The 13,327-nt window shown below is 38.3% G+C and overlaps 1 protein-coding gene and 1 pseudogene across 1 annotated transcript in view; both read left to right on the top strand.

Moving 5' to 3' along the window:
• LOC123781345 (phospholipid-transporting ATPase FetA-like) overlaps positions 1 to 13,327 on the top strand; it is a 102,884-nt gene that overhangs the window by 12,879 nt on the left and 76,678 nt on the right. Inside the window, exon 2 of the mRNA XM_045780807.2 lies at positions 5,040 to 5,117. Coding sequence (XP_045636763.1) covers positions 5,075 to 5,117 — 43 coding nt within the window. The 5' untranslated portion in view covers positions 5,040 to 5,074. The remainder of the gene's footprint in view (positions 1 to 5,039; positions 5,118 to 13,327) is intronic.
• LOC123781344 (peptidyl-prolyl cis-trans isomerase FKBP1A-like) lies at positions 9,767 to 10,695 on the top strand (annotated as a pseudogene).

Genomic DNA, 13,327 nt, shown 5'->3' with positions numbered 1-13,327 from the left:
AATCCGGGTACTGAGACTCACTTCACTTTCCCTATCTAGAGGAAACAGAAGAAAAAAAAATCCACAACAAAGGAATGTGGCAAGTTCCCAAAAGCCAAGAAGCTGTTAGAAGTAGAAAACCGAAGGAAATTTAGTCCTCTAAATGGCCTCATAGACAAGTAGATGTTTCAACATCTTCCCGCCCCTCCCAGAATTTTAAAGATCCTTGTTTTGCTAAAGTGTTTTCCTGTCAAAAGTAGTTGTGATTGAAATAAGGAGATGTATCGGGGACTGTAACTGAGAAGAAAGGGAGGATGTGGAGTGCTGGTGGGTTTTGGACTGTGCTTCTTGAAAGCATTTTGGGGTAAACTTGCTTTTTAACTGTGTATGTAAACAGCTTTTGTTAGCTTTGCTGAGATTCATGTGATATGAATTGGGATGGGGGAACCTGATTTCTGGAGTAACTAGGGATTTTTGCATTGGATATAATAGCTAACTCTGGGAAACCTTAATGGAATAGTCTGAAAGCTTTCATGATCTTATATGACGGTCTGGGGGAATACGGCTCTTAGTTTTAGTCAAGGATGATGGGCACATCTGCTTCTGTGTAAGAGTCCTATCCTCAGATTCTGACCTACAGAAGTTTGTTCCTTTGTTGATGAAAAATTCGATTCTCTGAAAGACAGATTTGTTCATTAAGAGCCAATTATGACTTGTATGTATGCAGTCTATGACATTCTAGTACTGAGAGTCATCAGCTATGCTGGTGTCACAAATATGCCACTGCCAGACTTCATTGTGTTTATTACAGTTTATGTAGTTTCCAGACAGAGCTAAATATAAACTTAAAGACTTTCTCCAAACCTTCATACTTAGTAAATTTGCTAGTTTTTTTGTGTATAGTAACTGGGCGGGGTGATGCAGGATGCTGGCAGCACAGAATCACAGCTAGGGCTTGGAGGAACTTGAAGTTGGTTTGCACTATTTTGCCAATAGGAAGACTGTGAATTGGTAGATCAGTACTCCACCCCCAACCTCAAGTTTCAGTAAGTTGTCTTTATGTTATGTGATTCAGTTCAAGGTCTAGATAGTTTAGAGATTATCAGCTTAAGATGGGACCTATTATTTCTACCTTTGATTCTCATGTCTAAGTGAAAGAGTTTTAGATCCTATAACCATGTCTTTTTTTTTTTTTTTTTTTTAGAGAGAGACAGAACATGTGTGCACATGTGAAGGTGGTGGTGGGGGAGGAGCTGAGGGAGAGGGAGAAAGAGAATGTTAAGCAGGCTCCATGCTCAGCTTGGACCCCAACATAGACTTGATCCCACAACCCTGAGATCATGACCTGAGCTGAAATCAAGAGTTGGACACTTAACGGACTGAGCCACCCAGATGCCCCAAATCCTATAACCATGTCTTATAGTTAGTGCTATTCCTTGACTTCTCTTTGATGCCTCTTCTTATGACTCTAGTGTTTTTTAATCTTCTTTTTAAAATGTAATGAGCGTCCTCCCCAAATATTTAGTAATTACAAAGGGAAAAAGAGTAAGTTTGCAGTGAAGAGTTCTGGCAGACACCATCTTAACCAAGCAATCTTGGTTCATATCACCAGGAATATACATGACAGCATGTTCCCCTGATAGGATGCACTAGGAAGGGCACATCAGACAAACCTAAGTTGAAGCACACTCTACAAAACAATTGGTCAGTACCTTTCAAAAGTGTCAAGATCATGAAAGACAAAGAATCAGGAACATTCACAAGTTAAAGAAGACATACAGCTAAATGCAATGTAGGATCCTGGATTGGGTCCTGGAGCCCAAAAAAAAGGACATTAGTGGAAAGAATTAGTAAAAAATAATTTCTGTACTTCAGTTTATATTATTATATGAAGATTAATGTCTTAGTGTGTAATTGTTATGGTATATAAGATATTAACATAAGAATACAGTGTGTGAAGGGTATATGGAAATTCTCTATACTATTTTTGCAACTCTTCTGTAAGTTTAAAACTATCTCAAAATAAAATGTTTTTCTTTTAAATGTGGTGACCCAAATTGGCCTATTCTTTCAATACGGGTTATTAAAAAATTACTCTCCTGAATAAGATAGGAAGAGTATTTCATATGATTGGTATATTTTATTTTTTAGTTCTTTTGTTATTTTTTTAATTTAACTTTAATTTTTAGTTCTTTTTTTATTATGTGTTGAATAGATGTAAAGTTTATAACAAATGTGTAAGTTGTAAAGAGTAACAATAACGTGAACACAAGTGTAGCTTGAAGCTTTCAGTATGCCTTTACCATCCTCCCACCCTCTCCCTAACCTTTATCCTGAATTTTGTACTTTTCATTCTCTTGTTTCTCTTTATAGGTTTACCTTGAAAGTATGTGTCCCTAATGATAGAGTTTTGCATGGGTTTTAACTTTATGTAAGTGGAATATCATAGGTATTCTTTTGCAATTCTCCCCCTAAATATTATATTCCTGAGATTTAATCATGTTGATCTGCTTAACTGTAGTTTGTTCATTTTCACTGCTATGTAGCTTTCCATTGTATGAACATACCACAGGTTACTTCTCTATTCTAGCATTAGTAGCTCTTTTGTTGGTTCCAATTTTGCTGTTATGAAGAATGCTACCGTACACATCCTTGTATATGACATACTATGAGAGTCTCCCTAGGGTGGATACATAAAATAGACTGGCTGGATTATAGGGTAAATGCCCCATCAACTCTATAAGATAAAGCCAAATCGTTTCCAAAGTGGTTGTTCAATTTTTAATACCATCAACAGTATGTAAGTGTTCCACTGGTTCCACTTTTTCTCTAGCACGGTATTATTAGACTTAAAACTTTTTTACCAATTTAGTGGGCATGTATATTAAAATTTTAAAATGTTGCCATTTATTGATTGTCTACTTTGAATCAAGCACTATGGCAGACGTTTTCATACCTTATTTAACTTAATCCTCTCATAATTCTTCTTCTCAGTCACATAATAGAAACCAATGTTGTATTTAGTTTGTAATATGTAATTACCCCCAACTCTCTGTCTCTCTGACAAATTTATTCTTTAGTGGGTCTTTCTCCATCTCTTATCTCCCTAATTTATTTCCTGTTTCTTTTTTTAAAATCTCAGTTTAGAAGAAATTTGAGGGAAGGCTCTCTGGTTTCTGAGTAGTTAATAACTTGCCCCAGCTCACATTGTCATTAGTAGCAGACTGAAATTAAACCTGGTTCTCTAGCTCCCAATCTTTTTCTTCTCTCTTTTCATCTTTTTTTCTCTCTCTCTCTTCCCTGTTTCCTCCCACATTCCATTTCTTCCTCCCTTCCCTCACATTCTTCTCCTCTGAGATTTTTTTGTTTTTCTTTTCCTCCTCTGAGTTTAACAGCTTAAATATACTTTCCAGTTGGCTGCTATGTAATGTGATGTGTGTGCAGAGAATGTCACCAGATTGGCTGAGTTCCTGATTCTAGCTAAATAGTCATTACTCAGGTCCCTGGCTGGCCATTAAGTGCCTTATAACCATTTCACATTCCTAGCTATGCTCCTTGTGTGGATTTGGCCAGACTACCCTCTCAGAGCCACTGATGGCCCTGCAGGGGATGGAGAGAAGCCAGAACTTCAGGACATCCCATCCTTGGCTCTTCTTTCTTGGCAGCTGTAGAAACCCCAAGCCTACTGTGAAGATGTAGGCAACTAATAGTAGGACTAGGCGCCTAGAGAATGGTGATATTAGAGCTGCTAATATTGGTTAGAAAAACGTAGATTTTGTTGACAGAAGAAACAGACATTAGGTTGGGATACAAACCTTGTAGCCAACAAGCACAAATAATTTCGTTTAGCCTGCAAAATATTTTTCTTTCTTTTTCATTTGGATACTTCTATAGGAAGCATTTGATTTCCTGTTGTTTTACATCTAACTGCTGTTAACTTCCTGGCTCCTATTTGAGTTATTTGATGTAACTCTGCCTAGATTACTGAAATATGAATTTTATCCTTGATGAGGTCACTTGGGCCTCGCAGCAGAACTGGAAGATACATTGTTATTCCAAATCACAATTTTCCAGCTAGTTGTGTTGTTTTTGTTGTGTTGTTTCTGATAGCTGAACATCTCTTGGCTGGAAATATCCTTTTACTTAGACTTTACATTTCCCTAAAGATACGAATTTTTTCCCCATCTAATCCTGTTTGGGATGATTAAGATGAAAACAACTATAAAAGTTTCTAGTCTTGGCTTATCCACACTTAGTGACTTGGGAGACCTGAAAGAAATTGATTAAAATCAATATACTTTATTGGCCTTTTCTGGGTTGGGTAAAGACAAAAGAAGACAAAGAAGAGTTTTTCTGTATAGCAAACTCATGGGGTTTCATACAGTATAATTTTTAAAAGGTTAAAAAAACATGACTCATATAAATACAATGAGCAGGTATCAAATATTTAATTCATTAATTAATGAGGTAATCAGTAGTAAGTTAAGACCAGTTCAAATGAAAATGTAGGAGCTAAGTATTTACAGGAAATGTAATAAAGAAAGGTTAAGATAAGATTTCTGAATTATTCATAAAATGAATAGACTTAAAGTGCACAAGTCATAACCTTTGGAGTCATCTTTTTCACCAAACATAAATATTTGTATCTCTATGGGATAAAAATCTACAAGTTAACCCCTACCTACAGAGATATAAAATAGTCCCATCATTAGAAAATTAAAGATGTCAATCCAGAACTGCCCTAAGAGATCACCCAAAAATTCTTTTGCCTATTTCCAATGATCTGTTACAGATAATTTTTCTGACGAAGTGTAGTCATCAGCCTAGACTTGATTGCCAGAAAGTGGAATCTGTTTGCCAAGCTTTGACAATATAATTTTATGATGAGGACATATGAAATGAATTCTAAAATTTAGCATATGTATCTCAGAGGTAGATTATTTTGGATTTCAGAGAACAAGTTCCAAGTTTCTTAAGCACATGTTTCTTAAGCACATGTTTAAGTGAAATGGTATTGGCATGAGAAATTCTTATACTGAATCTTTTTATTTCCTTTACAGAAATTCCATGGAATTAGAGTCGGTACTATTCTGCAATGTCTCTAGTTGAAAGCCAAAGTGAGGACAGACAAAGTGAAGGTAGGTGAACTCAGTAAATACGTAAGTCTCTATGTCATTATTATTGCCTCTAAAAGTAAGTGTGTGTGCATGAGTACACACGCTAATGTACGTATGACAGACAAACAGACTGGCCAATCTATCAGTCAAACCACCAATCTACCAAACAGCTGACCAGGAAAGGAAATATACTTTGCGGAAGTAAATGCTTTGTCCTTACAAGTACAAGCTCCACTGTTTGGTTATCTGAGAGTTCTGATGTGAGTAGTTCCAGTCTCTTATCTTTTATACTTTTATTTCTATTTTTGTTTTATTTTGTACTTTTATTTGGAAGTTCACCAGAAAGGCCTGTTACTTTTCCTCTCCCCACCCTTCACAACTGTCTCCTGCTAAAAAGAAGTGGTCAGTGTGAAAAGAGGTTGCCAAAACAGTAAGGTCATCGTTTGCAGACTCTTTGTGGATAGAGCAAATAGATCTGGCTATGGTATTAGGGAGGATTTCCATACCATTTCCATGCTCTCCTGTGGTGAATCCAAGTACTTAAAGGGAGCTGGGGTAATCACACCCAAGCCTGACATGAGAAAAAGTTGTTTTCTGACATAAAATTTTCAAAAAGGAAGCTAGAATGTAGTTCTGTATTTAGAACTGCCTGACATGAAAAAAAATTTTTTTTTCTGACATAAAATTTTGAAAAAGTAAGCCAGAATGTGGTTCTATATTTAGGCTTCCTTTTGAGGAATGAAGAAGGTGCAGGGAATGAAATTAGGTCACTGATTTCAGGTCACACTAAACCTTCTTTACTTTCTGTCATTGTGCAGTTGTCTGATTCCTGGAGGGAGCTCATTTCAAGGGCACGTAGTTCCATAACGAAGAATTCCATCCCAAGGGCACAGGCTTTAGTTCCAGGAAGAGGAAGTCAGGGACCTCCCAACCGAGGGAAAAACCAGGGAGTCCTTTCCTACTCTCAGAACTGCTAAAGGAAAGAACGCTGGGGAAAACAAATTAACTTACCAATTTCTCCTGCATGTTATGACCAGAAAATATGGAAGAGGAGAATACTTTAGGGAGCAGTAAATTCAAGGCAAAAGAACAATGTGGCAATCATCAATAAAGACTGATTTACTTATTCAACAAATATTTATTGATCACCAAACGAATGCCAGCCACTGTGCTACAAGCTGGCAATACAGTGGCAGCAAAACTGTACAGAATCTCTGCTCTTATAGAACTTATGGTTTAGTGAAGCACAGACTTTAATTAAGTAATAACACATCAAATAATAGCACAGAGAAAGATCAAATTATATCTACAATAAGTGCTGTGAAGTAAAGATCATATGGGGGCATAGTGGTTAAGAGCATGGATTCTGGAACCATACTGTTTAGGTTTGAAACCTAGCTCTGCCACTTACTATGTTATCTTGGGAAAATCTCTTAATTTCTCTATGCTACAGTTTCTCATCTATGAAATCAGGCTAATAATAGTGCTACTTCATAAGTATGTTGTGAGGATTGAATGAAGTAATATTTGTAAAGTACTTACGACAATATCTGGTAATGGTAAACACTAGGTAAATATGTTAAAAAAATAATCTAATCTATAGGAGTTTTGATGGTTTTGTTATTGTTGTTCAGGAAGTTAATTAAGAACTTGAACATTTATAAATGGGGGTTATTTCAAAAGTCCAAAGTTTTACCAGTGAAAAATAATTGAAACCACTTTTCCTGGCCTAAACCCCTTTTAGTAGGCGAGGCCTACCTCCTACAGTAGTTATTGCTTGTGCTGTTTTGAGCACTGAGCAGTTAATACTGGTCCATCCAAGATGTTCTTTTAGCTTGAGTCAATAAAATAACAGTGGCAAACCCAGTAATCTGGCTTCTTCCCTTTTCTAGGCTATCAACCTATTCTGGTTGGAAAATTTACAGTACATAGAGTGAATATTGACTGGTTCTAGTGTCTTGCTTATCTTCCCTCTCCTTTCTGTTTTTTACCACTTTCTTAGTTCAGCCATCATTTGAAGTGTGGACTATTACAGTAATCTTTTAAGTCATCATTATATCTGCACTATGTTCCTCTGTAAATCCATCATCTTAATCTTCTGAAATTGCAGGGTTTAATAATAATTTTTTATTGTTATGTTAGTCACCATACTAAGTCACCATCCTTAGTTTTTGATGTAGCATCCATGATTCATTATTTGCGTATAACACCCAGTGCTCCATGCAATATGTGCCCTCCTTACTACCCATCATCGGCCTATCCCAATCCCCCACCCCCCTCCCCTCTGAAGCCCTCAATTTGTTTCTCAGAGTCCATAGTCTCTCGTGGTTCATTCCCCCTTCTGTTTACCCCCCCTTCATTCTTCCCTTCCTTCTCCTACCGATCTTCCTACTTCTTATGTTCCATAAGTGAGTGAAACTATACGATAATTGTCTTTCTCTGCTTGACTTATTTCGCTTAGCAGTATCTCCTCCAGTCCCGTCTATGTTGCAGCAAATGTTGAGAACTTGTTCTTTTTGATGACTGAGTAATATTCCATTGTATATATGGACCACACCTTCTTAATCCAGTCATCTGTTGAAGGGCATCTCGGCTCCTTCCACGGTTTAGCTATTGTGGACAATGCTGCTATGAACGTTGGGGTGCATATGGCCCTTCTCTTCACTACGTCTGTATCTTTGGGGTAAATACCCAGTAGTGCAATTGCTGGATCATAGGGTAGCTCCGTTTTTAACTTTTTAAGGGACCTCCACACTGTTTTTCAAAGTGGCTGTACCAACTTGCGTTCCCACAAACAATGAATGATCCATGAGAGACTATGGACTCTGGGAAGAAAACTGAGGGCTTCAAGGGGGGTGGGGGGGAATGGGATAGGCTGGTGATGGGTATTAAGGAGGGCACGCATTGCATGGTGCACTGGGTGTTATACGCAAGTAATGAATCATGGAACTTTACATCAAAAACTAGGGATGTACTGTATGGCGACTACATAATATAATTTAAAAAATATTATTATTAAAAAAATAAAATAAAAATAATAGCCTTAATGAGATATAACTTACATGCCATTAAATTACCCTTTTAAGCATACAGTTTAGTGATTTTTAAAATATATTAATGGAATTGTACCACTGTTACCTTAATTTAATTTTAGAACATTTTCATCACCCCAAAAAGAAACCCCATACCTATTAGCAGTCACTCCCAATTCCTGCCTTCTCCAGCCTCTAGCAACCACTAATTTACTTTCTATCTCTTATTGATTTGCCTATACTGGACATGACATAAATAAAATCACAAAATATCTGGCCTTTTGTGACTGGCTTCTTTCACTTAATATTTTCAAGGTTCATGTTGTGGTATGTGTCAGTATTCCATTCCTTTGTAAGGCTGAATACCATTCCAGTGTATGTATATACCACAATTTATCCATTCACCAGTTGATAGACATTTGGGTTGTTTCCACTTTGGGGCTATTATGAACAATACTGCTATAACCATTCATGTATAAGCTTTTGTGTGAACGTATTTCAATTCTTTTGAATCTACAATTCATTTTAAGTCTTACTTCTATCCTATATTGAATTGTTGCTTTACTGTTTTGAATATATCTTGTATGATTCTGCTAAATTGCCTAGCACAGTGCCTACAGAGTTTCCTCTGTTCTGGAAAGTATATATGCATACATTTATATGTAACTACCCTCAAAAAGAAGGGACACAAAGGATATACACCAATCTGTTAATGGTGCTTTCCTTGGGAAAGGGAGAAAGAGGGGAAAGGAAACTATTTTTTCTCTTTATATTTCTGATTTTAGATCTTTCACAGTTAAAATATATTTATGTGTTACTTTGGGTTATTTGAAAAATCATTAAAGGAACAATTGTAATCACAAAGGGAAAGAAGTTGGAGAAACTAAAAAGGAAAGGACAAAGAAGAAAAAGGAAAAAATAGGAAGGAGGAGGGGCATAGATACTGTGGCATTTAGAGCAGAAAATTAATCAGAGCTTTAGTAATAGAATCCTACACAATACCACATTTAAACACAAAAAATAGACAAGTATATTGCATAACTCTGTGTGAACATACTACAAACTATTGAATTATACATTTTATTTTAAATAGGTGAATTATATGGTATGTATAGGTAAATAAAGTTATTTAGAATAAAAAAGACATCTATGGGTTTTAGAGTTAGCTTCTAGAATTACGTTTCTTTAGAAAATTTAAAGCAACAATTGAACTAGTTTGTAGGAACTTTTCCTGACCTCAGTAACAGGAGCAGGGTAGCAAGATAAAATACACGATTCCCAATTAAATTTGAATCTCAATAAATGATGAATAATTTTTTAGTATAAATATGTCCCATATAAATATTTGGGACATACTTTGTTTTTGTATTTTTATTTGCTAAATCTGGCAACCCTAAACAAAGGGAATTAAGTTTTGAATCTCTTAGAGTGACATTGCTCTTTAGTATCACCAGGATTTACTGTTAGATCCAGCTTTGTGTGAATGGCATTTTGTATCTAAATGATGGCCTTTACTATAAGTTTCCCAGCCTCTCGTCTCCTATCTCAAGGAAGGTGTTATGACTGGGAAACCCTTAAAGTGATATCTAGCAGTTCAATCAAGCATGATTAATTTTACCTTTATCACATTGATAAAAAATCATTGGCTCTACTTTTCAAATGATGTCAGAAGGGCAAAGCACCACTCCCAACCTCCATCTATGTGGAGTGATTCAAATGATACTCCTGTCAGCTTCTCTCTTGAGAGGAGAGGGAAGAAACCAAAGGTCTCCAACAAGAATAGTGGGTAGGACCTTTAGTTTTGTTTTGGGGTTTTGTTTTGTTAAGATTTATTTATTTATTTTAGAGATTGAGAGAGCGCGAGTGGGGAAAGGGGCAGAGGGACAGGGACAGGGAGAGAGAGATAATTGCAAGCAAACTCCCTCCTGACCACTGAAACCAGCACAGGGCTTTGCCTCATGGCCCTGAGATCCTGACCTGAGTCAAAATCAAGAGTCAGCCTCTAACCAACGGCAGGGCCTACAGGGCCGCGCAATTGCGTAGGCAAGGCAGGCAGAGCCGGAGAAGCGCCACCAGGTCCACGGTCGGTCCATGCCGCCCACATTCCCTGGCCCCGCCCCTGCACAGTGTCCCCCACCACTGCCGCCATGGGAGTGCAGGTGGAGATCATCTCCCCCAGAGACTGGCGCACCTTCCCGAAGGGTGGCCGGACCTGCGTGGTGCGCTACACGGGGATGCTTGGAGACGGAAAGAAATTTGACTCTTCCAGGGACAGGAGCAAGCCCTTTAGGTTTATGCTAGGCAAGCAGGAGATGATCCGAGGCTGGGAAGAAAGGGTTGCCCAGATGAGTGTGGGTCAGAAAGCCAAACTGACCAGCTCCCCAGACTACATGCCTACGGTGCTACCAGGCACCCAGGCATCATCCCGCCAAATGCCACTCTCATCTTTGATGTGGAGATTCTGAAACTGGAATGACAGGAATGGCCTCCTCCCTGAGCTCTCCATTCTTGGATGTGCCATGGAGGGATGTGGCGCCTCCACATGCGCGCACGTGAATCCGTATGGAGCTTTTCCTGATGTTCCACCAACGCTCTTCGTATAAACATCGACATCGACCCTGACTGAATGTGTTCTGTCACCCGGCTTTGCTCTTTCCCTTTCTCCCGGATGTGTGTTGACATAAACTGTATGCCATAAACTCCAAATTACTCATGTTAATTTATTTTTGTTTTGGGTTGAAGGTTCAGTTTCAGTCTTTTGAATCTAGGTTTCCACTTAAGTATTAGTCAGGTATTAACAGCACAAGTAATGGGTTAACTTTAGAATAGGAATTGGTATGGGGGGTGCAAGAATCTTTATTTTTTGGATGAAATTTTAACGTATTATATATTAAACATTCTTGCTGCTGTGCTGCAAATCCATAGCAGATTTGAGGCGCTGTCGAGGCTGAGGGCTGAATTACTCTCCCAGGTGAGAGAGGTCCTTGGGTTGAATTAAAAGCCCTACCTAACCTGAAGTGGGGAGGGGGAGAGCCTTTGCCTCCACTGCCCTGCCCCAGACTCCCCTTAAACCCTATGCCTTTTGAAGGCAGATGGTTCTCACAGCGATGTTGGACACTACAGGTTATCTGTCCCCAAGCCAGCCTGGACCTCCAAAACCTTCGTGGCCTGGCTCTTTTTTTTTTTTTTTTTTTTTGTCCCCATTCTGTGGTATTTCCAACAGATATTCAGGACTTTTGTAATCTCATAGCTGTCTAAGCTCCACTTCCCAAATTTTAAGAACTTTAATCAAAAGTTTAAATTTAAGGTGCTGTTTGTAGATACTTAACACCCGACGAAAGCCCCGCCATCATGACAAACCCTTGAGTGTTGTCTTGAGAAAACGGTGCTGATCATCACAGCTGTCCTGTGTAGTGATTAGGTGAAAGAAATTATTGCTGCCTACCCCCCACCCCACCTCCCTGCACTATATATGAGTTTCAAGTTTTATTATTGCAATAAAAGTGCTTTATGCTGGCTTTTCTCAAAAAAAAAAAAAAAAAAGTCAGACACCTAACTGACTGAGCCACCCAGGAGCCCCCCCTTTAGTTTTGATCATGTCCTGAATGGTGCCAACTAACCGATCTTCTGTGGCACCCTATTAGGATTTGGTGGGTGTTTTATTTTGTTTTGTTTGCTTTTATTAATATTTTGGTTTTCAATTTGTTTTATTACCATTTTATTTTCTTTTATTACTATTTTGATTGTCCTTTGAGCGATTCTAGTCTTGTTTCTTCTCAACTTGGACAGGAGAGTTAGTGAAGTTATGGAGGTGATGAGCAGAGGTAACAGAAGAGCTATAGTAGCTCAAAAACTGGACTTTTCATGACATTCAAGACTTTAGTGAGTTTTCTCTCCAGATTCTTTTTTTTTAATTGAAAATAAATTTGATTTTATTTTTAAACTTTCAAAAAATTACAAGTACAGCACAAAGAATATCCATAATCTCCTCATCCAGATTCCTAATTGCTAGTATCTTGTCATATTTGCTTCATCTGTATATATGTGTGTGTACATACTATATATATTATATTTATATATATTTATTATATATATAATAATTAGTTGTTTTCTGAGCCTTGGAGCCTTTTTTCAGATTTTACTTATTTATTTGAGAGAGAGAGCATGAGCAGTGGTGGGGGGGGAGAAGAAGAGGGAGAAGCAGACTCCCCGCTGAGCCGAAGCCCAACTTGGGGCTTGATCCCAGGACCCTGGGATCATGACTTCAGCCAAAGGCAGATGCTTAACTGACTGAGCCAGCCAGGTGTCCCATTTTCTGAGCCTTTTGAGAACAGATTGCATCCATGATATCTCATCACCCCTAAATTACTTGAGTGTATATTTCTCCGCATCGAGGACATTTTGCTGCTTTAACTACCATATAACCCTCCAAGTTAGGAAGTCAGCATTAATATAAAACCATCATTCAATTAATAGATTCTTGTACCCCCCATGTCACCTCCATTTAAATTTCACCAACTTCTTGGGGCGCCTGGGTGGCTCAGTCAGTTGAGCTTCTGCCTTTGGCTTGGGTCGTGATCCCGGGGTCCTGGGTCAAGTCCCATATCGGGATCCCTGCTTCTCCCTCTACCCCTACCCCTGCTTGTGCTCTCAATCTCACTCTCTCTCAAATAAATGAAATATTAAAAAAAAATGTTGAGGACATGAAAGTCAGGGAAAAATAGAGAACAGCCTCCTGGAGGAGGTTGAAGAGATAACAGGAGCATGTGTTACTGGAAGGGATAGCATGCCAGAAAGGAAGAAGAGACATTGTTAAAGAAGGTGAAATTTATTTTATTTTATTTTTTTTTAAAGCTTTTATATATTTATTTGACAGAGAGACAGGCAGCAAGAGAGGAAACACAAGCAGGGAGAATGGGAAAGAAAGAAGCAGGCTCCCAGTGGAGGAGCCTGATGTGGGGCTCGGTCCCAGAACGCTGGGATCACGCCCTGAGCCGAAGGCAGACACATAACGACTGAGCCACCCAGGCGCCCCGAGAAGTTGGTGAAATTTAAATGGAGGTGACATGGGGGGTACAAGAATCTATTAATTGAATGATGGTTTTATATTAATGCTGACTTCCTAACTTGGAGGGTTATATGGTAGTTAAAGCAGCAAAATGTCCTCGATGCGGAGAAATATACACTCAAGTATTTAGG

This window comes from Ursus americanus, chromosome 18, assembly GCF_024610735.1.
Source record: "Ursus americanus isolate L20-20 chromosome 18, mUrsAme1.1.p, whole genome shotgun sequence".
NCBI lineage: Eukaryota > Metazoa > Chordata > Mammalia > Carnivora > Ursidae > Ursus > Ursus americanus.
The sequence above is the reverse complement of the archived record's forward strand: the minus strand, read 5'-3'. Positions and strand labels throughout refer to the sequence as shown.